This window comes from Mesoplodon mirus, assembly GCF_964341445.2.
Source record: "Mesoplodon mirus genome assembly, chromosome: 4".
Lineage (NCBI taxonomy): Eukaryota > Metazoa > Chordata > Mammalia > Artiodactyla > Ziphiidae > Mesoplodon > Mesoplodon mirus.
The window spans coordinates 47,209,035-47,234,834 of NC_138979.1; the positions used below are offsets into that span (position 1 = coordinate 47,209,035).

Consider the following 25,800-nt stretch of genomic DNA (forward strand, 5'->3'; position numbering starts at 1 on the left):
TGGGTTAGCTATATAATAAATATACAATTGCTCATTATTTAATAATTATAAATTGTATGGTCATAATTATACAATTAGTTGTAATAACTGTAAATAATTATAACTAATTGTACAACTAATTATAATTATTGATTAATGCTACAATTAAAATAGGATTTCTAAAACTAGACAGTGGTGGGGGGCAGAGTCAAGATGGCAGCACAGGAAGACGCAGAGTTCACATCTCCCCACAACTAGGGCACCTGCCAGACGCTGGTGGGGGACCTAGAGGCCCAAGGAGATGGAAGGAACCCCCTGAGCGATGGGTAGGACATGGGGGGAGTGAGAGGGGAGGAGAAGTGGTGGCTGGGAGGGGGAGGGGTTCCCATGCCTGGAGGGACCCTCAGGGGCTTGGATATCAGTGGGAGCACGCCTAGCATTTCCCCTGCCTAATCGGGCCCCAGGAAGCCTGCCAGGCTCCCCAGCCGGGTCCTCCACCTTCCAAGGCCCCCTCCGGGCCACGTTGGTCCTAGGGGTGTAGGAGGGAGATGGGGGGTGGGGCTGAGCAGAGAACAGGAGTGGTGGACGAGGAGGGGCCCTCCAAGACCAGAGGATCAGGGAAGGCATGGAGGGTGTTTCCCCTGCTCACTATGGCCCAGGAAGTCTGCTGGGCTCCTGGGCCTGGTCCTCCATTCTCCCGGGCCCTGTCAGGCTGTGGGGGTCTTAGGGGCATAGGATGGAGGGAGAAGGGGGGAAGAGGAGGAGAGGCAGATGGGAGGGCCCTCTGGGATTGGAGGATCAGGGGAGGGGCGGAGGGCATTTCCCCCACCCACTAGGCCTCGGGAAGCCTGTTGGGCTTCCAGGTCTGGTCCCCTGCCTTCTGGGGCTCCCTCTGGCCATGTGGCTCCTAGGGTCGTAGGACGGAGGTGGGGGGGGAGAAGAAGAGAGGCCAAAAGTGAGGGGACCTCTAGAATCCAAGGATGGGGGGGAAAGAACCCTGCATTCCCCCCACCCACTCGGGCCCAGTGAGCCTGCTGGGGTCCTGGACCTGGTGCTCTGACCTCCAAGGCCAGCGGCACACCTGGGTCCTTCCTGCTGCCTTGAGCCTAAGCCCCACACCCCACCCAGGGCCTCTGCCGGCCCTGTGGGTCCTAAGCATAGGCCCCGCCCACCACATAAACCCCGCCCCCACCTAAGCCCCACCCCCCCAGCCAAGGCCTTTTCTGGCTTTTTTTTTGTTTCTTTCCTCTCCTCTTTTTTACTATTCTAGTTCTGTTTTACCTTCTGGTTGTTGTTTCATCTATATTTTTATTTTTTTATTCTTTCTAACATATCCGTTAGTTTTCTAATCTTATTTTTTACTCTATTATTGTTCTACTCCTTTTTTTCTTCTTCCTTTTTTTTTTTTTTTTTTTTTTTTTGCTGCCCCACGTAGGTTGCGGGATCTTGGTTCACGAGCAGAGGGTTACGCCAGAGCTCCTGTGGTGGGAGCTCCGAGTCCAAACCACTGGACTAACAGAAAACCTCAGACCCCAGGGAATATTCATCAGAGTGAGCTCACCCCGAGGTCCTCATCTCGGCACCAAGACCCAGCTCTACCCAACAGCCTACAAACTCTAGTGCTGGAAGCTTCAGGCCAAACAACCAGTAAGACAAGAACACAATCCCACCCATCAAAAATAAATAAATAAATAAATAAGGCAACAAAAAAACGCCACAGATAAGGGAGCAAGGTAACAACCTATAAGACCAAATAAGTGAAGAGGAAATAGGCAAGCTACCTGAAAAAGAATTCAGAGTAATGATAGTAAAGATGATCCAGAGTCTCAGAAATAGAATGGAGGCCCAGACTGAGAAAATACAAGAAATGTTTAACAAAGATCTAGAAGAACTAAAGAACAAACAAACATAGATGAACAATATAATAACTGATGAAAAATACACTAGAAGGAATCAATAACAGAAAACTGAGGCAGAAGAACAATAAGTGAGCTGGAAGACAGAATGGTGGAAATAACTGCCGAGGAACAGAACAAAGAAAAAAGAATGAAAAGAACTGAAGACAATCACAGAGACCTTTGGGACAACATTAAATGCACCAACATTTGAATTATAGGGGTCCCAGAAGAAGAAGAGAAAAAGGAAGGGTCTGAGAAGATATTTGAAGAGATTATAGTGGAAAACTTCCCTAACATGGGAAAGGAAATAGTCACCCAAGTCCAGAAAGTGCAGAGAGTCCCATAGAGGATAAACCCCAGGAGAAACACACCAAGACACATATTAATCAAACTAACAAAAATTAAATTCAAAGAAAAAATATTAAAAGCAGCAAGGGAAAAGCAAAAAATAACATACACAGGAATCCCCATAAGGTTATCAGCTGATTTTGCAGCAGAAACTCTGCAGGCCAGAGGGAGTGGCAGGATATACTTAAAGTGATGAAAGAGAAAAACCTACAACCAAGATTACTCTACCCAGCAACGATCTCATTCAGATTTGAGAGAGAAATCAAAAGCTTTTCAGACAAGCAAAAGCTAAGAGAATTCAGCACCACCACACTAGCTTTACAACAAATGCTACAGGAACTTCTCTAGGTGGGAAGCACAAGAGAAGAAAAGGACCCACAAAACCAAAATGAAAACAATTAAGAAAATGGTAATAGGAACACACATATCAGTAATAACCTTGAAAGTAAATGGATTAAGTGCTCCAAATAAAAGACACAGGCTGGCTGAATGGGTACAAGAACAAGACCCATATATGCTGTCTACAACAGACCCACTTCAGACCTAGGGACACATACAGATTGAAAGAGAAGGGAGGGAAAAAGATAATCCATGCAAATGGAAATCAAAAGAAAGCTGGAGTAGCAATACTTGTATCAGATAAAATAGACTTTAAAATAAAGAATGTTAAAAGAGACAAGGAAGGACACTACAAAATGATCAAGGAATCAATCCAAGAAAAAGATATAATAATTATAAATATTTATGCACCCAACATAGGAGCACCTCAATACATAAGGTAAATGCTAACAACCATAAAAGGGGTAATCAACAGTAACACAATAATAGTAGGGGACTTTACACCCCACTTAACCAACGTACAGATCATCCAAACAGAAAATAAGGAAATACAAGCTTTACATGACACAATAGACCAGATAGATTTAATTGATACTTATAGGACATTCCACCCAAAAGTGGCAGAATACACTTTCTTCTCAAGTGCACACAGAACATTCTCCAGGATACATCACAACCTGGGTCACAAATCAAGCCTTGGAAAATGTAAGAAAATTGAAATCGCATCAAGCATCTTTTCTGACCACAATGCTATGAGATTGAAAATCAATTACAGGAAAAAAACTGTAAAAAACACATATACATGGAGGCTAAACGGTACACTGCTAAACAACCAAGAGATCACTGAAGAAATCATAGAAGAAATTTAAAAAATACATAGAAACAAATGACAATGAAAACACACAACCCAAAACCTATGGGACACAGCAAAAGCAGTTCTAAGAGGGAAGTTTATAGCAATTCAATTTCACCTCAAGAAACAAGAAAAATCTCAAATAAACAATCTAACTTACACCTAAAGCAACTACAGAAAGAAGAACAAAGAAAACCCAAAGTCAGCAGAAGTAAAGAAATCATAAAGGCCAGAGCAGAAATAAATGAAATAGAAATAAAGAAAACATAGCAAAGATCAATAAAACTAAAATTTGGTTCTTTGAGAAGATAAACAAAATTGATAAACCTTTAGCAAGAGTAATCAAGAAAAAAAGGGAGAGGATGCAAATCAATAAAATTAGAAATGAAAAAGGAGAAATCACAACTGACACCACAGAAATAGAAAGGATTCTAAGAGACTACTACAAACAACTATATGACAATAAAATGGACAACCACGAAGAAATGGACAAATTCCTGGAAAGGTACACTTTTCCAAGATGAACCTGGAAGAATTAGAAAATATAAACAGATCTATTACAAGTAATGAAACTGTAATTAAAAATCTTCCAACAAACAAAAGTCCAGGACCACATGGCTTCACAGGCAAATTCTATCAAACATTTAGAGAAGAGCTAACACCTATCCTTCTCAAACTCTTCCAAAAAATTGCAGAAGGAGGAACATTCCCAAATTCTTTCTACAAAGCCACCATCACCCTGACACTAAAACCAGACAAAGATACTACAAAAAAAGAAAATTACAGACCAATATCACTGATGAACATACATGCAAAAATCCTCAACAAAATACTGGAAAACAGAATCCTACAACACATTAAAAGGAGCATACACCATGATCAAATGGGATTTATCCCAGGAATGCAAGGATTCTACAATATATGCAAATCAATGTGATACACCATATTAACAAATTAAAAAATAAAAACCATATGATCATCTCAATAGATGCAGAAAAAGCTATTGACAAAATTCACACCAATTTATGATAAAAACTCTCCAGAAAACTGGCACAAAAACAGAAATATAGATCAGTGGAACAGGATAGAAAGCCCAGAGACAAACCCACGCACATATGGTCACCTTATCTTTGATAAAGGAGGCAGGAATGTACAGTGGAGAAAGGACAGCCTCTTCAATAAGTGGTGCTGGGAAAACTGGATAGGGACATGTAAAAGTATGAGATTAGAACACTCCCTAACACCATACACAAAAATAAGCTCAAAATGGATTAAAGACCTAAATGTAAGGCCAGAAACTGTCAAACTATTAGATGAAAACATAGGCAGAACACTCTATGACATAAATCACAGCAAGATCCTTTTTTACCCACCTCCTAGAGAAACGGAAATAAAAACAAAAATAAACAAATGGGACCTAATGAAACTTCAAAGCTTTTGCACAGCCCAGGAAACCATAAACAAGACCAAAAGACAACCCTCAGAATGGGAGAAAATATTTGCAAATGAAGCAACTGACAAGGGATTAATCTCCAAAATTTATAAGCAGCTCATGCAGCTCAATAGCAAAAAAACAAACAACCTCATCCAAAAATGGGCAGAAGACCTAAATAGACATTTCTCCAAAGAAGATATACAGATTGCCAACAAACACATGAAAGAATGCTCAACATCATTAATCATTAGAGAAATGCAAATCAAAACTACAATGAGATATCATCTCACACCAGTCAGAATGGCCATCATCAAAAAATCTACAAACAATAAATGCGGGAGAGGGTGTAGAGAAAAGGGAACACTCTTGCACTGTTAGTGGGAATGTGAATTGGTACAGCCACTATGGAGAACAGTATGGAGGTTCCTTACAAAACTAAAAATAGAACTACCATATGACACAGCAATCCCACCACTGGGCATATACCCTGAGAAAACCAGAATTCAAAAAGAGTCATGTACCAAAATGTTCACTGCAGCTCTATTTACAAGAGCCAGGAGATGGAAACAACCTAAGTGTTCATCATCAGATGAATGGATAAAGAAGATGTGGCACATATATACAATGGAATATTACTCAGCCATAAAAAGAAACAAAATTGAGTTATTTGTAGTGAGGTGGATAGACCTAGAGTCTGTCATACAGAGTGAAGTAAGTCAAAAAGAGAAAGACAAATACCGTATGCTAACACATATATATGGAATATAAGAAAAGAAAAAGTCATGAAGAACCTAGGGGTAAGACGGGAATAAAGACACAGACCTACTAGAGAATGGACTTGAGGATAAGGGGAGGGGGAAGGGTAAGCTGTGACAAAGCAAAAGAGAGGCATGGACATATATACACTACCAAACGTAAAATAGATCGCTAGTGGGAAGCAGCCGCGTAGCACAGGGAGATTAGCTCGGTGCTTTTTGACCACCTGGATGGGTGGGATAGGGAGGGTGGGAGGGAGGGAGACGCAAGAGGGAGGATATATGGGAACATATGTATATGTATAACTGATTCACTTTGTTATAAAGCAGAAACTAACACACCACTGTAAAGCAATTATACTCCAATAAAGATGTTTAAAAAAAAAAAAAACTCTCCAGAAAATGGGCATAGAAGGAACCTACTTCAAAATAGTAAAGGCCATGTGTGACAAACCCACAGCAAACATCATACTCTATGGTGAAAAACTGAAAGCACTTCCTCTGAGATCAGGAATAAGACAGGATATCCACTCTTGCCACTCTTATTCAACATAGTTTTGGAAGTCCTGGCCACGCTAATCAGAGAAGAAAAAGAAATAAAAGGAATACAAATTGGAAAAGAAGAAGTAAAACTGTCATTGTTTTCAGATGACATGATACTATACATAGAAAATCCTAAAGATGCCACTAGAAAACTACTAGAATTAATCAATGAATTTGGTAAAGTAGCAGGATACAAAATTAATACAGAGAAATCTCTGCATTCCTACACACTAACAATGAAAAATCAGAAAGAGAAATTAAGGAAACAATCAATTTACCATTGCAATAAAAAGAATAAAATGCCTAGGAATAAACCTACCTAAGGAGGCAAAATACTTGTACTCAGAAAATTATAAAACACTGATGAAAGAAATCAAAGATGACATAAACAGATGGAAAAATATACCATGTTACTAGATTGGAAGAATCAATATTGTGAAAATGACTATACTACCCAAAGCAATGTACAGATTCAATGCAATCCCTATCAAACTACCAATGGCATTCTTCACAGAATTAGAACAAAAAGTTTTACAATTTGTATGGAAACACAAAAGACCCCGAATAGCCAAAGCAATCTTGAGAAAGAAAAACGGAGCTGGAGGAATCAGGCTCCCTGACTTCAAACTATACTACAAAGCTACAGTAATCAAGACAGTATGGTATTGGCACAAAAACAGAAATATAGATCTATCATACAGGATAGTAAGCCTGGAGATAAACCCATGCACACATGGTCACCTAATTTATGACAAAGGAGGCAAGAACATACAATGGAGAAAAGACAGCCTCTTCAATAAGTGGTGCTGGGAAAACTGGACAGCTACATGTAAGAGAATGAAATTAGAACACTTCCTAACACCATACACAAAAACAAACTCAAAATGGATTAAAAACCTAAATGTAAGACCAGACACTATAAAACTCTTAGGGGAATACACTCTTTGACATAAACCACTGCAAGATGTTTTTTGACCCACCTCCTAGAGAAATGGCAATAAAAACAAAAATAAACAAATGGGACCTAATGAAACTTAAAAGCTTTCACACAGCAAAGGAAACCATAAGCAAGACGAAAAGACAACCCTCAGAATGGGTGAAGATATTTGCAAATGAAGCAACTAACAAAGGATTAATCTCCAAAATATATAAACAGCTCATGGAGCTCAATATCAAAAAAACAAACAATTCAATTAAAAAATGGGCAGAAGACCTCAATAGACATTTCACCAAAGAAGACATACAGATGGCCAAGAGGCACATGAAAACCTGCTCAACATCACTAATTATTAGAGAAATGCAAATCAAAACTACAATGAGGTATCACCTCACACTGGTCAGTATGGCCATCATCAAAAAATCTACAAACAATAAATGCTGGAGAGGGTGTGGAGAAAAGGGAACCCTTTTGCACTGTTGGTGGGAATGTAAATTGACACAGCCACTATGGAGAACAGTATGGAGATTCCATAAAAATCTAAAAATAGAACTACCATATGATCCAGCAATCCCACTACTGGGCATATACCCTGAGAAAACCATAATTCAAAAGGACACATGTACCCCAATGTTCACTGCAGCACTATTTACAATAGCCAGGACATGGAAACAACTTAAATGTCCAATGATAGATGAATGGATAAAGAAGATGTGGTACATATATACAATGGAATATACTCAGTTATGAAAATGAACGAAATTGGGTCACTTGGAGAGATGTGGACGGACCTAGAGTCTGTCATACAGAGTGAAGTAAGCCAGAAAGAGAAAAAAAATATCATATATTAACACATATATGTGGAATCTAGAAAAATGACACAGATGAACCTATTTGTAAGGCAGGAATAGAGACGTAGACGTAGAGAACGGACATGTGGACATGGGGGAGAAGGGGAGGGTGGGACGAATTCGAAGACTAGGTTTGACATAAATACACTACCAGGTTTAAAATAGAGAGCTAGTGGGAAGCTGCTGTATAGCACAAGGAGGTCAGCTCGGTGCTCTGTGATGACCTAGATGGGCGGTGGTGGGGTGTGGGAGGGAGTCCCAAGAGGGAGGGGATATAGGGATACATATAGCTGATTCACTTCATTGTACAGCAGAAACTAACACAACATTGTAAAGCAATTTTACTCCAATAAAAAATAAATAAGATAAAACTAGACAGTGAGTGTCTCAACTCCAGTTAAAAGCGATAATAAAATTAGATTGTCTTTTCAATATTTTCTTGGATTAAAAAAAATCATGTGTTCTCAATAATATAAAAGAGTCTCATGACTTCTGAACTTGAACAATTATTTTCAAAATAAATTTCACTGATTTCTAAAAATTTACCCTGGGTTTTAAAAATTAATTTCTTTTAAGTTTAAAGAGGCTAATCATGATATAGGTGATTTTTAATTACTTTGGATACATTTCAAGCACCACAGCAAACATTTCCTTCAATTTAGACCCGCCAATTTCCAGATGAATACACTGATCAGTAAGTGCTCCGTTTCTGCATGTCAGTCAAAATTTTACCACGGCTTATGCACAAAATTAAAAACTCTTAGCAGTTTTGACACTGCTGAGGAAACATACTCTATTTGAAAGAATACTCAAGAATGACTTTTGCCTTATGTTTGAAGAAACTTTCCACAATGTATAGAATACTAAATTTTCTTTCAGTCCTTTAAATCCAGTCTTCTAGTTTCTAATGTTGTTGCTCAAAATTCAGTCATACTTCTCACTGTTGCTCCTTTGAAGGCAGTAGTCGTTTTTGTGTGGCTACTTTTGTGATTTTTATGATTTTCTTTATTGTTAGATTTCTAAAGTTTGACTAGGATGAGCATAGATGTATTTTTAATTATTTACTGTGTCTTTGTGGCTTTATGCCTTTTATTATTTTTGGAAATTCTCAGCCTGTATCTCTTTGAATACCGCTTCTGCATCATCCACTTTCATTTCTACTACCAGAATTCAAATTATACATCTGGTAGAACAGCGGTCCCCAAGCTTTTTGGCACCAGGGACCAGTTGGTTTTGTGGGAGACAATTTTTCCACGGAGGGTGAGGGATGGGGGGAATGGTTGAGGCGGTAATGCGAGCGATGGGGAGCGGCAGGTGAAGCTTCACTCACTTGCCCGCCGCTCACCTCCCGCTGTGTGGCCTGGTTCCTAACAGGGAGTGGGCCGGTACTGGTCCACAGCCCGGGGGTTGGGGACCCCTGTGGTAGAACTTTCCAGCACAGCCCTTATCTCTTTTAAGTTCTCTTTTGTATTTTTCTACCCTTTTGTCTCTCTATGCTTATTCTGGATATTTTCCACTAAACTGCATGTTATCTCTTCATCTGTTTCTATCTAATAAAATCTAATTAAATTCTGGATTATTAAAGTAAAACATACACCAAAATACACAACTCTTAAGCATACAGCGTGTAGAATGATGTTGAACACCTTACTATATGCTTACTGGCCAAGCTCTGCTTCACTTGTTAACTCTCAGCCATACTTTTGCCATCTGCAGAAACTTCCAGGAGAAATGCAGCTACAAATGCCAGGCTCACCATTCTGGTTTCCTTCCTCTCCCATATCTTATTATTATACTTTCTCCAGACAGTCTGCTCTGAGAGGGAGCTTTTATCTGAATCACCTAGTCTTCAATTGCTAGAAAGGTCCTGTATTTAATTCTTTTATCAGTGAATTAGACAAAGACATATGAAACATTTATTTCATCTTCAGATAACATAAAAGTGTGATTGATAGCTAACAATAATTGGAGAATTAAGATCAAAAAAGATAGTTTGAGACTAGAGCAATACGAAGACATTAGCAGCAATTTTAAATCTTTTTTTTTTTCTTCTAAGAATTAGTAATCCCTTAGAGAATGTGATAAAAGTTGTGGACACAGAAAAATACACATGGGTACATTTGCCAAACGTATATATATAATTTAATGGGCTCAAAACCTCTGGAGCTCATCCATGGGTCATATAATATTCTATAGAAGCCTTGCTCAGTTAAGATAAAATGTAACAACTATCAAAGTAAATTCCTAATATATTCAACTACATAAGTACAGAATGGGCATTTAGTTTAGTCTGAGTTTTAATCAACAGTGTGATAGGCTGCCACTGAAAAGTAATTCGATCTTAGGCAACATTAAGAAACATATTCTAGAACAATGTGGTTAATAGTCTCACTATTAGGAGTACTAAACAGTACCCTAGGTACTTCCCTGGTGGTGCAGTGGATAAGACTCTGTGCTCCCAATGCAGGGGGCCTGGGTTCAATCCTTGGTCAGGGAACTAGATCCCACATGCATGCCACAACTAAGAGTTCATATGCCACAACTAAGAAGCCCACATGCCACAATTAAGAAGACAACATGCTGCAACTAAGGAGCCAGTGCTCTGCAACTAAGGAGCCTTCCTGCCACGACTAAGACCCGGTGCAACCAAATAAATAAATAAATAATAAGTAAACCAAATAAATAAATAAATAAACCAAATAAATAAACAAACCAAATAAATATTTTTTAATTAAATAAAATAAACAGTACCCTAGAGTATTACACATAATTGTGGGGGCAATATTTTGTTAAGGAATACTAAAAATCTACATTACATCTACAGAAGAGAACCAGGATGGTAAAGAAGTTGAAATCATGTTATCTAAGGAACAAACGAAGGAATAAGGGACATTTAACTTACAGAAGGAAATGTTTAGTGGATTCATAAATATGAAGGGATGTCCTAAAGAAAAACTCAATTTATTTCTTTTTCAATCAGATAGCAGAACTAAGATAAATGCCTGGTTATTACAGGGAAATTAATTTTGAAACAATAGGGAAAAAAGGATTATTCAAAGATAGGGCTGAATGAAAAAGTTCCTATTGCGGTCACTAGACGTGCTAAACCACAGCTGACCAGCCACCTTCCAGAAATACTGTAGGAAATTTATGTAAGGGCATAAAATTAAATTAGGTTATCACCTAAGATTTTTCTTATGAGTAGAATTCATGAGTCTTTTTTATAAGAGGTCATTTTAAAAATTATCTTTAGAGAAGACGGAATTGATACTGATTTTCACCTTAAATATTAATACTGTATTTCTAGGAATATTACCTCTTTTCTCAGATGAACATATATATAGGATTTAAAGCAGTATTTCTAGTCAAAATATTAACTAAGTACAATGACATAAAGAAAGAAATCTCACTCTCAGATGCTAAGCATTACATAAAAGTTTAAAGATAAGTGAAGTAAGTCAGACAGAGAAGGACAAATATCATATGATATCACTTATATGCAGAATCTTTAAAAAAATGATACAAATGAACTTATTTACAAAATAGAAACAGACTCACAGACTCAAGAGAATTAGTTTATGATTACCAGGGGGGAATGGTAAAGGGGAGGTGTAGATTGGGAGTTTGGAATTGACATGTACACACTGCTATATTTAAAATAGATAACCAAGGACCTAATGCAAAAAAAAAAATTTTTAAGTGGCCAAAAAGACTAAATAAATGAAATTTTTGGAAGCCAAGATACCTGTTTTCTCTTACTTGTTGCCTCATCTTCTCATCCTTTAGACTTTCATGTTTAAGTTTTGCCAATTCCATAGCCAATTTTTCTTCTTGTTCAAGCTGGAGCTCCCTCAATCTTTTGTTTTCTTCTGCCTAAATAAAAAAATAAATAACTTTAGTCATTTGTCCCCCAGAATCAGATTTTTTTTCATTAAGGTTGAATTTGTTTTATAGCAAAAAACTATAAGTACCTTTTGAGCAGTCAACTGTTTATGTTTTAAAATACAAAATATAATTTCAATAAATACTTTTTCTGAACATTTTATCTGGAAAATGTTCTGAACATTTTATCTGAATTTTTTTTTTCTGAACATTTTTTCATGGAAAATTTCAAATATCACCAAAAGTAAGAAGAATATTGAAACACTCCCTCGGGTAGCCATCACTCATCTTCAAAAATTATCAGTATTTTGCCAATCTTTTTTCTCTACTCTTCCACTTCACTCCCACTTTTTCCTAAATATATATATTTTTTTGCTAGAATATTTAAAAACAAATCCTAGATATATCATTACCATGTAAATAATTCAATATTGATCTCTACCTGACAAGAATTTCTTCTTATATAACCATACAAGTAATAAACTGAAATAAATTAACAATAAGTCCTTAGTAAGGTCTAATAACTTTTCCATATTCAGATTTCCCCAGCTGTCTTGAAGATCCTTTTTTTTTTTTTGGTTTGTTCAAATCAAAATCCAAACAAGGTCCATATATTGTATCTAGTTATGATTTCTCTTAAGTCTCTTTTATTTTTTAACAGTCTCCTCACAGACTACCCCCCGCCAGCACACTGATTTGTTGTGGAAATTAGGACATATGTCCCACAGAATGTCCCACATTCTGAATTCGACTGATTGCTTCACCAGGATATCTTGTTTCTCTTTTGTATTTCCTATAAAATGGTAGAAAGATCTAGAGACTTGATTAAATTCTGTATTTAGGAAAGAATATGAACATGAAAAGATGTTCAATATCATTAGACATCAGGAAATTCAAGTTAAAACTACAATGATATATCAGTACATACCTACTGGAATGGCTAAAACAAAAAGTAGCAGCAAAAACAAATGCTGGTGAGAAACAGCATTATTCACTGGGTGGGAATGTAAAATGGTATAGCTACTCTGGAAAATAGTTTTTACAATACAACTCAACAGTTGTACTCTTAAGCATTTCTCCCAGAGAAATGAAAATGGTTTCCAGGGATTGGGGGGTGGTATGAGTGGTTGATAAAGGGGAAGCATGAGGGGACTTTTGGTGTGATGGATTGCTTTGTATGACATTGTGATGGTGGAAACAGTAATCTATGCATTTGCCAAAATCCACAGAACTGTACATAACAAAGAATGAATTTTATAATATGCAAATTTAAAATGAAATCAACTAGTACATCCATACTATGTACTACTACTTAATAATAAAAAGGAATCAACTGTTGACATATCCAACAACATGGATGAATCTCAAGAGCATTATGTGGAGTGAAAAAAGCCTATTCTAAAGGTTACAGACAAAAAAAAATGGTTCTGAAGAACTTAGGGGCAGGACAGGAATAAAGACACAGACGTAGAGAATGGACTTGAGGACACACGGAGGGGGAAGGGTAAGCTGGGACGAAGTGAGAGAGTGGCATGGACACATATACACTACCAAATGTAAAATAGATAGCTAGTGGGAAGCAGCCGCATAGCACAGGGAGATCAGCTCAGTGCTTTGTGACCATCTAGAGGGGTGGGATAGGGAGGGTGGGAGGCAGACACAAGAGGGAGGAGATATGGGGATATATTTGTATGTATAGCTGATTCACTTTGTTATAAAGCAGAAACTAACACCATGGTAAAGCAATTGTAAAGCAATTATACTCCAATAAAGATGTTTAAAAAATAAATAAATAAAGGTTATAGACGTATGATTCCACATATGTATGGAATCACATGCAGGACTGTTTATATAACATCTTTTTTTAAAAATAAGGTTCTTGAAATAGCAAAATTATAGAGATGGAGAACAAATTAGTGATTGCCAGTCATTGTGGGGTTTGAAGGAAGTGTGTGACAATAATGGGGTAGGTAGCATGAATGAGGTCTTGGTGGTGATGGAATAGTTCTGTATCTTGAATGAGGTGGTGGTTGCATAAATCTACACATGTAATAAAATGACATAGAAATATATACGCATAACATGGCAATATCATTTTACAGGGTTGATATCATATTACATTTGTGTAAGATGTAACCATTGGGGGAAACTGCCCAAGGGCACAGTGGACCTCTCTGTACTATCTTTGCACCTTCCCAAGGATATGTAATTATTTCAACATTTAAAAAAAAAGAAATCAATCAGATTGATTGAGGACAATCAGATTGGGGAGGACAATGGAATGCAGACTATAACAAATTAACTGTATTAAAAATCAATCACAAAAAAACCAACCAAACAAAAATCAATCAAATAACCACAATGGAGGAGGTAGGTAGGAGTGGACATAAGTAACTTTGGAAAAAAGTTTGACTAGATATTGCAAGGCTAAAGACACAAAGAACTGCACTCAAGTCTGTATTGTAGTAAGTGAATTTGTTGTTCACAAGGGTGCAGGTTAGCAATTCTGAAACTATTTGTATTCTAGGGTTGAAAGAATAAATAAATATATTGTAGATAATGAGAGCCAGCTTTCTTTTTGTTGGGAGAACGCAATTACAAATAAGGAAAGGGGAAAGACTAAAATGACACCTATGGTGGCAGACTGGAGTCAGCAGTACCAACTCAGGCTCATGGGCTTTTTTATTAATAAATACATGCAGATAGACAGACACACAAATGTAAACACAGATGTGTGTGTATGGTTATTTTCTAGTTTGTTTTCTAGTTCTTTCCACCTAGAGGGAGTACAGCAGTAAAACCCCAGTAATAATGAACACGTCCATCATTCAGACCTTGGTTTCTAAATACCATTTTCCAATAAAAGGGACCGAGTCTTCTTAGAGAACTGGTTGATTCCAAGGCAAGGAAAGAATAAGCTGAGCCTGGAACATCTTGTGGTGCCAGAAAGCAAGTAAACTGCATGTGTAGAGAGGGCCACGTGGCAGGGAATGTCAGCAACCTCTGGGAGATGAAAACTTCAGGCTTACAACTACAAGAACATGAACACTGCTGACAACTTAAACGGGCTGAGAAGAGGCCCCAAGATCTAGATGAGAATGCATCCCATGGGAATGCATCCCACCTTGATTTCAGCCTTGTGAGACCAAGCAGAAAATCCACCTACATACCATGCCTGGACTTCTGACCTACAGAAATTGTGAGGTAATAAATGGATATTGTTTTAAGCCACTAAGTTTGTGGAAGTTTGTTACACAGCAACAGAAAACTAATATAACAAATGAACTATAGTCTTCAAAACTGTCAAGGTCATGAAAGACAGAAAAAAAGGGAGGAACTCACAGAATGGAGGAGACTAAGGACACCTGACAACTAAATGCAATTTGTGATACTGGAACAACAACAACAAAAAGGTGTTAGTGGAAAAACTGATGAAATCTGAATAAATCTCACAGTTTAGTTAATAGTATGGTGGCAAGGCTAATTTCTTCATTTTGATAATTATTCTATGATTATGTTAGATGGTAACATAAAGGGAAGTCAGGTCAAGGGTATTATTTTTGCAACTATTCTGTAAAACTAAACTTATCTCAAAAAGTTAAAAATATGCATATGTCCAAGTTCTATCTGCTGAAAAGACCTAGAACCAATATAATAAGCATATCTAACACCCAAGAATAATAAGCATATCTAAACCCAAAATTGTCTCTAAATATTATTTCCACTAAATGATAATAGAACTCCTTGGTACAATGCCCAATTCCAGGTACGAAGCAAGAAATTTACAAAACGAACCTTGTATTAGGGTTTTCCAGAGAAACAGAAACAATATAATACGGAATCGGCTCAAGCAATTATGGAAGCAGGCAAGTCCCAAGATCTGCAGGGTGAGTTGGAAAGCTGGAGACAGAAGCCAGCCAATAGTTTAGTTCCAGTCTAAGGTCAAAGGCCTGAGAGCCACTGGTGTAGTTCCTGTCTGAAGGCTGGCAGGCTTGAGACTCAGTAAGAGCTGTTTCAGTTCAAAATCTGCTTTACTCGGGCTTCCCTGGTGGTGCAGTGGTTAAGAGTCCACCTGCCGATGCAGAGGACACGGGTTCGTGCCCCAGTCCGAGAGGGTCCGCATGCCACTGAGCGGCTGGGCCCGTGAGCCGTGGCCGCTGAGCCTGCATGTCCGGAGCCAGTGCTCCGCAACGGGAGAGGCCACAACAGTGAGAGGCCCACGTAGAGAAAAAAAAAAAAAAAAAAATCTTCTTTACTCAGTCTATTAATTCAAATGCTAATCTCATCCAAAAACACCCAAAATAATGGCTGACCAAATATCTGGGCACCCCATGGCCCAGTCAAGCTGGCATGTAAAATTAACCATCCCTAGCCTGCAACACTGTATTCTGACAAAAAGCAAGGAAGCTACCACAAATAAAGGGAGTCATGTCAAAAGGACACAGAAGCAATAAAAGGGCATCCATTGGCCAAATGTAGGACAATCTGAGCATGAAAAAGAATAATAAATACAATTAATTCAAGTATATAAAGGCCCATGACTCCAAAAAAAAAAATTTTTTTAAGGGAAAAAGTCCAAAGCTCAAGAAAACAAAATTTTAAAAAGCAACATAGGCATACACCAATGGAAGTGACTAGGGCACCAATTCTTACTCTGAAAATTATTTATCTCCCTTTCCAGTAAAAACTATATCTCAGGATACCAAATTACGCTAATTGATGAGGGAAAGTTCTTTACAGAGGAATTGCAGCTAAATAAATGTGAAAGGAACACCAAAATTAGAAAAATCAGTGTTTTGCAACCCCTAATAATGAAAAAGATTCATTGGTGAAACCAAATATTAAAGTTTGATGGGGGGCTTCCCTGGAGGCGCAGTGGTTGAGAGTCCGCCTGCCGATGCAGGGGACATGGGTTCGTGCCCCGGCCCGGCAAGATCCCACATGCCGCGGAGCGGCTGGGCCCGTGAGCCATGGCTGCTGAGCCTGCGCATCCGGAGCCTGTGCTCCGCAATGGGAGAGGCCGCAGCAGTGAGCAGCCCGCGTACCACAAAAAAAAAAAAAAAAGTTTGATAGGGATCTTTACAATGGAGGAACCAGGCTATCTCATTAAACCCACTAATCAACATTAGCATCAACATCAGCACCAGTATGTCTGCTGGTGGGATAAAATATCAAGGATAGCATTGCCATGGAGTCACAGCCAAAAGAGTTGTACCTAAATCTAATCATGCCCTTAGGGCTAACTTTCATTTAGAGGAAATAGAAGAGATAGGGGAACAAAGTAAAGGAACCACTGAGGAAGCAAATAGATAAATTCAGAAAGTGGGATATCCTATTAAACAACTGTCCTAGCTTCTTTAACAAGTTAAAAACATGAAGTTAAAAAAAAAAGCACAGGGAAGGGTTGTTCTAGATTAAAAGGGACCTGACATAACCAAATACACTGGATAAACCTTGTTTGGATCTGATTAAACCAAACCAACTGTAAAAGCAGTCTTCTGACACAATCACAGAAATTTGATTATGGAATGGTATTAAATGATACCTTGAATTTATTTATTGATAATTCTACCAGGTAAGATAATGGCATTATGCTGCTGCTATATAAAAATAAATCCATATTTTGTAAGATGTATACTGAAGTATACAAGAGAGAGTTGACATGATATCTGGGATTTTCTTTAAAATTAAAGAAAAAATAAGAATAAAAAGAATAGGCAAAAAAGTCTAATCCCCAAGGATCTTCTTGCTCAGGGTTAAAAAGTCATGTCTAAGCTTCTGGAATTTGAAACTCAGAAGGATGAATACCACTTTTAAAACTTGGTTTTGCCATTCCCCACAAAACCTTACAAAATGTTGAACATATAGCAGACACTCAAAAAATACTGAAATATCAGAACATCTTTTTCACATTTATGAGAACTCATTTCTTTTCTTGTTGGTTTCCCTTTTTCTACCTCCCTCATCCCTTAAAATATGCACTGAAAAACTGTCTCCACACTTTAGTAGTTGCATACCTACATATTATACCTGAATTTTTCAAGGCAGTGTTTCAAAAATCAAAAATACAAGTAAATTCATAGCTAATAAATAAGTGTTCGTTTTCTACCACTTAATGTACATGTTTAATCTCAATAAATTCAAAAAAGGTATTCTTAAATTTTTGTCTTTAGAATTTTAGGGAAAGGAACAGAATTATACTTATGTGAACAAAACTGGAAGTTAGTAATTATGGATTTCATATTTATGAAGGAAAAAACCTGAGTGCTTACTCTTCGAGGCACTGTTCTAAGGGCTTTGCCTGTATTAACTGATTAATTACTAAAACAATCCTATGAAGTAGGTACTATTATTCTTCTCACTTTCTAGATGGGACAGAGAAAGTAAGAGCAAACTACCCAAGTTTCCACAGCTAACATATAGGAGTACTAGGACTCAAAGACACACAGTCCAGCTCCAAAATCCCAGCTTTTTACCACTACACTGGGCTGACTCACTGGGAGACATCCTTTGCCTGATACTTAGTCTCTCTACTCAATTCCAGTTGGCTTTCATTGTTTCCAAAGAGAAAATGAAGGAAAAAAATGATATAAAAATGAATAGTAAAACTTACCTTTTGAATGGCCTCTTCCATATCCAACTCAAATTGTTCATTCTGTAATAATCTGAGGAACCTTTTGCGCTCAGCCCGGTCATCATTCTCATTCTGCACCATTTGGTCCTTGATTTGATTCTTTGATTCTTGTAGCCTTTGTAGTGCCCCGACATGCAATTTTTTGCAATAGTTTACATCTACTAATTTCTGATGCCTTTCACTAGAGCTCAGAGTTCTCCTTTTGGAAGCCTAAAATGGGGGTGGGGGGGAAAGAATACTTTGGTGATCCAGGATCTAATTTTTTTAAATATACTGATGTAGCCCCAGAAACAAATGAAATGAAGATAGCTAACAGTAAAAAACGAAAGGCTTGTGGCTTCCTTCCTAAATTCAAAGAAATATATCATAATAAAAAAGCAAATGTGGTAGGTAAATACATGATATATCAATGAAGCAGGTACTATTAGTGTTCCCCATCTTATATATAAGGCATGAAAAGTTACGGCAACTTGACCCAAGTTTCCTCAGCTAATAAACAGCCATACTAGAATTCAAAGATGGGCAGCTGAGCTCTATAGACCCAGCTCTTTACCTCTACGGAGGGAATTCCTCCTCATTCCACCCTCTACCCCTTCCCCTTTGGCTGTAAAGTGAGGTTCAAAAGCTGGTCATGTCAACCTGGAAGAAATGGACAACTTCTTAGAAAAAGCACAACCTTCCGAGACTGAACCAAGAAGAAATAGAAAATATAAACAGACCAATCACAAGCACTGACATTGAAACTGTGATTTAAAATCTTCCAACAAACAAAAGCCCAGGACCAGATGGCATCACAGGTGAATTCTATTAAACATTTAGAGACGAGCCAACACCTGTCCTACTCAAACTCTTCCAAAATATAGCAGAAGAAATAAAAGGAATACAAATCAGAAAAGAAGTAAAACTGTCACTGTTTGCAGATGACATGATACTATACATAGAGAATCCTAAAGATGCTACCAGAAAACTACTAGAGCTAATCAGTGAATTCGGTAAAGGAGCAGGATACAAAATTAATGCACAGAAATCCCTTGCATTCCTATACACTAATGATGAAAAATCTGAAAGAGAAATTAAGGAAACACTCCCATTTACCACTGCAACAAAAAGAATAAAATACCTAGGAATAAACCTACCTAAGGAGACAAAAGACCTGTATGCAGCAAACTGTAAGACACCGATGAAAGAAATTAAAGATAATACAAACAGATGGAGAGATATACCATATTCTTGGATTGGAAGAATCAATAATGTGAAAATGACTATATTATCCAAAGCAATCTACAGATTCAATGCAATCCCTATCAAACTACCAATTGCATTTTTTACAGAACTAGAACAAAAAATCTTAAAATTTGTTTGGAGACACAGAAGACCCCGAATAGCCAAAGCAATCTTGAGAAAGAAAAACGGAGCTGGAGGAATCAGACTCCCTGACTTCAGACTATACCACGAAGCTACAGTAATCAAGACAATATGATACTGGCAGAAAAACAGAAATATAGATCAATGGAACAGGATAGAAAGCCCAGAGACAAACCCACGCACCTTTGGTCAATTAATCTATGACAAAGCAGGCAAGGATATACAATGGAGAAAAGACAGTCTTCAATAAGTGGTGCTGCAAAAACTAGACAGCTACATGTAAAAGGATGAAATTAGAACACTCCCTAACACCATACACAAAAATAAACTCAAAATGGATTAAACACCTAAATGTAAGACCGGACACTATAAAACTCTTAGAGGAAAACATAGGACGAACACTCTTTGACATAAATCACAGCAAGATCTTTTTTGATTCACCTCCTAGAGTAATGGAAATAAAAACAAAAATAAACAAATGGGACCTAATGAAACTTAAAAGCTTTTGCAAAGGAAAGGAAACTACAAACAAGACGAAAAGACAACCCTCAGAATGGGAGAAAATGTCGGCAAATGAATCAACGGACAAAGGATTAATCTCCAAAATATATAAACAGCTCATGCAGCTCAATATTAAAAAAACAAACAACCCAAACTAAAAACAGGCAGAAGACCTAAATAGACATTTCTCCAAAGAAGATATACAGATTGCCAACAAACACATGAAAGGATGCTCAACATCACTAATCATTAGAGAAATGCAAATCAAAACCATAATCAGGTATCACCTCACACCAGTCAGAATGGCCATCATCAAAAAATCTACAAACAATAGATGCTGGAGAGGGTGTGGAGAAAAGGGAACCCACTTGCACTGTTGGTGGGAATGTAAATTGATACAGCCACTATGGAGAACAGTGTGGAGGTTCCTTAAAAAACTAAAAATAGAACTACCATACGACCCAGCAATCCCACTACTGGGCATATACCCTGAGAAAACCATAATTCAAAAAGAGTTCATGTACCACAATGTTCATAGCAGCACTATTTACAATAGCCAGGACATGGAAGCAACCTAAGTGTCCATCGACAGATGAATTGATAAAGAAGATGTGGCACATATATACAATTGAATATTACTCTGCCATTAAAAGAAATGAAATTAAGTTATTTGTAGTGAGGTGGTTGAACCTAGAGTCTGTCATACAGAGTGAAGTAAGTCAGAAAGAGAAAAACATATACCGTATGCTAACACATATATATGGAATCTTTAAAAAAAATGGTTCTGAAGAACCTAGGGGCAGGACAGGAATAAAGGTGCAGACGTAGAGAATGGACTTGAGGACACGGGGAGGGGGAAGGGTAAGCTGGGACGAAGTGAGAGAGTGGCATGGACTTATATACAATACCAAATGTAAAATAGATATCTAGTGGGAAGCAGCTGCATAGCACAGGGAGATCAACTCGGTGCTTTGTGACCACCTGGAGGGGTGGGATAGGGAGGGTGGGAGAGAGATGCAAGAGGGAGGGGATATGGGGATATATGTATACATATAGCTGATTCACTTTGTTATACAGCAGAAACTAACACAACAATGTAAAGCAATTATACTCCAATAAAGATGTTAAAAAAAAAGGTCACGTTTTTCTAATGTAGATTTAATAGGTCAACCCGCTGCTATTTATTCATTCGCTCTCTCCTGGACGTTCATTTCCACTCATATGTTCAGCGGTTCTTAAACATTTCCCAAATTTCCAGATGTGTGGGAAGCAAGATTTTTACCGGGCGGATTTAATATACTGTGGGGAAATGCGAAAAAAAGGCTTGAAGCCACCAGGAGCGTCCCTTAAATAATAGCACCTGAGGTCTCTGAAAGCAAATACGAGTTTCCCACTTTATTCTCAGATTGGGCACTTCAAATCCTTTTTTAGAAGCAGTTTGGCTCTAAACTAGAATTAAATCAATAGACAACCAAGTAGTCCCTTAAATAATAGCACCTGAGGTCTCTGAAAGCAAATACGAGTTTCCCACTTTGTTCTCAGATTGGGCACTTCAAATCCTTTTTTAGAAGCAGTTTGGCTCTAAACTAGAATTAAATCAATAGACAACCAAGTAGTCCCTTAAATAATAGCACCTGAGTTCTCTGAAAGCAAATACGAGTCTCCCACTTTGTTCTCAGATTGGGCACTTCTAATCCTTTTTTAGAAGCAGTTTGGCTCTGAACTAGAATTAAATCAATAGACCACCAACTAGTTTTAAGACCCCCGACAGGCTCACCATCTCGGCCGACGAAACTCCCCCTCTCCCGCTCTGGCGGCCACGAACTTAGGCGGTATACCAAGACGCCGGTAGAGCTCTCCGGTTTTGATACGGTCTCCCGGCAACTGCCGCCGCAGCGCGCCAGCCACCCGCGAAGGCCGCCGCCTCCCATTGGGCGCAGCCCTATCCAATGAGCGCTGAGCTTCTTGGGAGGCTTGGCAGGGCGGCTACTTCCGTAAGTTTTTTGTTTTTGTATTTCCATAAATTTTAAGGAGACGGGGGTGGGGGGCGCGGGGGGGGAGTCCAAATGTGTCCTGAGGCAAGCCCTTTGCAGTCTGTTAGGAGCCAAGATTCCCCTCAAGCCATTATCTGTCGGTTTGGTGGAGTTGGGAGCCAAGTTGAGGTGTGGAAACTTTACAGAGAAATACGGCAAACTCCTGTCTAAGACATGAGGCCAAAGTCACTTTCCGTGCACAGAACTTACTGCAGCCTCAATGCAGGTTCTCCAGGGTTGATGACGGCATTCGTCCTCGGCAGTGGCAGGCACGGTCACGGTCTCCCTAGCTGAGAAACTGTGCACTGTGGGGGACCCACAGAAGCTGTTGGTAAATTGGGGGAATAAAATATATGGGCCACATGGATCTTATTCTATGTAATACAAGGTCCAGGTACCAATGAGAGAGCAGACAGATGATGGCAGTATTTTGGTTAGGTTTATTTTATTGGCAAGTTACACACTGAAGTCCATTTTAAATGGAAGAACTTAAGAACAGGAATGGGTCAGAGAAATTAGTCAAATATATTGATTTTAGAGATGACATGTTTAGAGAAATCTTGTCCAAACTGAAAAAAAAATTTTTTCTAAGGTAGTTAGCATGTGAACTTGGCTTAGTTTATGCTAATTTGAAGTCCATCTTGTGTAGCAATATGTCTGCTTAAAGATTAATTAAAAATAAGACTTATGGTTTCAGCTCCAAAATATAAAAAACTTGGAAGCTGTCACTTCCCTCCTTACTACCAGATAAAGCTGGAAAAACTCGAAACTAATGACTTTTCTTGCATTCATCATAAAACTGAGGTCACAGGGCAACCCATCACCCTGAAATGTGGGGAGAGGTAAATCCAGAGAGTCACGGTCAAGACCTCCTTACATGGAGCAGAAGCCCCTGAAGCCATGAATTAGGAATAATTAAATGGTAATTTTGATGGATTGCTGGACTAGTATGGACTAGAATCAGTGAAACTAGTGGGGGCTGCCGTGTTAGGGAGGCCTCCACACTTCTCTGGGTTTTGTCTCCAGGAATCTCACCAGGTTCTCACAATGAAGAACCGAAAAAGATCTCCCATGGTCCTGGCAGGAGGCTGAGAAGAAGAATCATTGTGAAATATGTCCAGAGCCTTCTCCACAATAAAGGCCTACTTTACAGAGGAAAAGATTTTACCAGAGCCTTATTCTACCTGGGGCAAGGACATTTCTCTGCCTCCAGCCTTCCTGTCTCACCTAAGTGGACAAAGGGGATCTAAGAAATATTCGTAAAGGTCACAGCCCAGGGACACAGCTTAACCATAAAACCATAAAATGCTTCCTCTTTCCCACACTTTATCACCACACCAACAATGCTCCAGTGTAATAACAGTTGATTACAGCTGGAAGTCCTTCAAAACACACTCTAACAAGGAATTCTTAGGGAATCCAAAGACAACAGGAGACAAAAACAAAAACAGAGGAATCTGAAGTCTCTGGAACCTACAGCTACAGCAAACATTAAACACAGCTTAACTCCTAGCCATATAATAAAAAACCTCACGCTAAAGCCCTGTTTACCTCAGTTCCCGTTACCCAATATACCGTGTCCACCTTTCAACAACAAATTTCAAGGCTAAAGGCAGATTTTTAAGAGGCAAGGGAAAGCACAGTCTGAAAAGCAAAGTAAGCATCAGAACTAGACTCAGCTCTCACACACATTTGGAATTAAACAGGAATTTAAAATAACTATGATTAATATGCTAAGGCATCTGACAGACAATGTGGACCACATACAAGAACAGAAGAGTAATTTAAGCAGAGACATGGAAATGGAAGAATCCAAAGGAAATTCTAGAAATCAAAAACACTGTAACAAATGAGGAATGCCTTTAATAGGATATCAGTAGACTGGACACCACTGAAGAGAGAATCAGTGAGCTTGAAGATATGTCAATAGAAACCTCCCAAACTGAAATGCAAAGAGATTAATAGCAAATAGATAACCCTAATGGGCTTTTAGACCTCACCTTAGACTCATATTGTTTTCTAACATCAGAAGGGACTTGTGCAAGTGTATGTGTGTCTGTGTACAGGGAGAATATTGTCAATGTTTCTGTCTTTTGGGAGTCTTACAAACCCAGTTACTACAAAAGTAAAATTGACAACAGGGTGTGTACAGTACAAAACACTTTGAAACCAGGATGTAACTATTATTTGCATTTAATCCCCTGTTAGTCTAGCAACTTCCAAAAGAACGGTACGAAAATCATGGCTTATGTATAGCTTCCCTTAAAGTAGCCTCTAATTAAACCTTGTTGACTGGGCAGTCAGCAGAAATTTTGTTGTTGTTGTGTTTGTTTGTTTGTTTGCGGTACGCAGGCCTCTCACTGTTGTGGCCTCTCCCATTGCGGAGCACAGGCTCCGGACGCGCAGGCTCAGCAGCCATGGCTCAAGGGCCCAGCTGCTCCGTGGCATGTGGGATCTTCCCGGACCGGGGCATGAACCAGTGTCCCCTGCATCGGCAGGTGGACTCTCAACCACTGCGCCACCAGGGAAGCCCTGTTGTTGTTATTTTGCACACTAATGTATCCCAAGCATTTAAAATAGTGCTTGGCATATAGTAAGTGATAAATAAATATTTGTTAAATGAACAAATGATTGAAATTATATTACTTTTATGCACACAAGAGAAAGCTCTACCAGAAATAACTTTGAAGAAATATTGTTCTTCATCAGTTAGAGTTTTATTAATTTTATTTATGTTTTCAAAGAGCAAACTTTTGGTTTTATTAATTTTTTTTCTATTGTTTTTTTATTTACAAGTCCATTGTTTTCTGCTCTTACCATCATTATATTCTGTGTTTGCTTTGGGTTTAATTTGCTCTTCTTTTTATAGTTTCATAAGGTGAAAGCTTAAATCTTTAACACCATTCTTCTTTTCAAATATAAATGTATAACTTATATTTCCCTCTAAGCCCTGCTTTAGCTGCCTCCCACAGATTATGCTGTGCATTCTCATTTGTTCAATTCAGAATATTCAGAGACTTTGTCTTTGACCCATGAATTATTTAGAGGCATTTTGCTAACTTTCCAAACATTTCAGATTGTCCAGGTGTCTTTTTGTTATTGATTTCTAGTTTAATTCCATTATGGTCAGAGAACACACTCTGTATGATTTCAAATCTTTTTAATTGAGGTTTGTTTTATTGTTCAGAATACTGTCTGTTCTGGTGAATGTTTCATGTGTCCTTGAAAAGAATATGTATTCTGATGTTTTGGGTGAGATGTTCAATAAGGTCAAGTTGATTGAGAATGCTGTTCAGGTATTCTATATCGTTACTGTATTTCTGTCGATTTGCTTTATTAATTACTGAGAGGAGTGTTGAGGTCATCAAGAATAACTGTGGATTTGCTTATTTCTCTTTTCAGTTCTTTCTTTGCTGCATGTGTTTTAAAGTTCTATTGTTAGATGTA

General features: G+C 38.3%; 1 protein-coding gene across 2 annotated transcripts in view; it reads right to left on the reverse strand.

Annotated features, from left to right (window-relative positions):
- Window positions 1-25,800, reverse strand: part of MNS1 (meiosis specific nuclear structural 1) — a 98,944-nt gene that overhangs the window by 47,685 nt on the left and 25,459 nt on the right. Inside the window, exons 1-3 of one of the 2 annotated variants that reach the window (XM_082617092.1) lie at window positions 22,098-22,186; window positions 18,434-18,664; window positions 11,684-11,811 (exon numbers count right to left, since the gene is read on the reverse strand). In XM_082617092.1, coding sequence (XP_082473218.1) covers window positions 11,684-11,811; window positions 18,434-18,664; window positions 22,098-22,100 — 362 coding nt within the window. In that variant the 5' untranslated portion in view covers window positions 22,101-22,186. Of the gene's footprint in view, window positions 1-11,683; window positions 11,812-18,433; window positions 18,665-22,097; window positions 22,187-25,800 lie in introns of those variants that run through there. The other variant, XM_082617093.1, reaches the window with a different exon arrangement.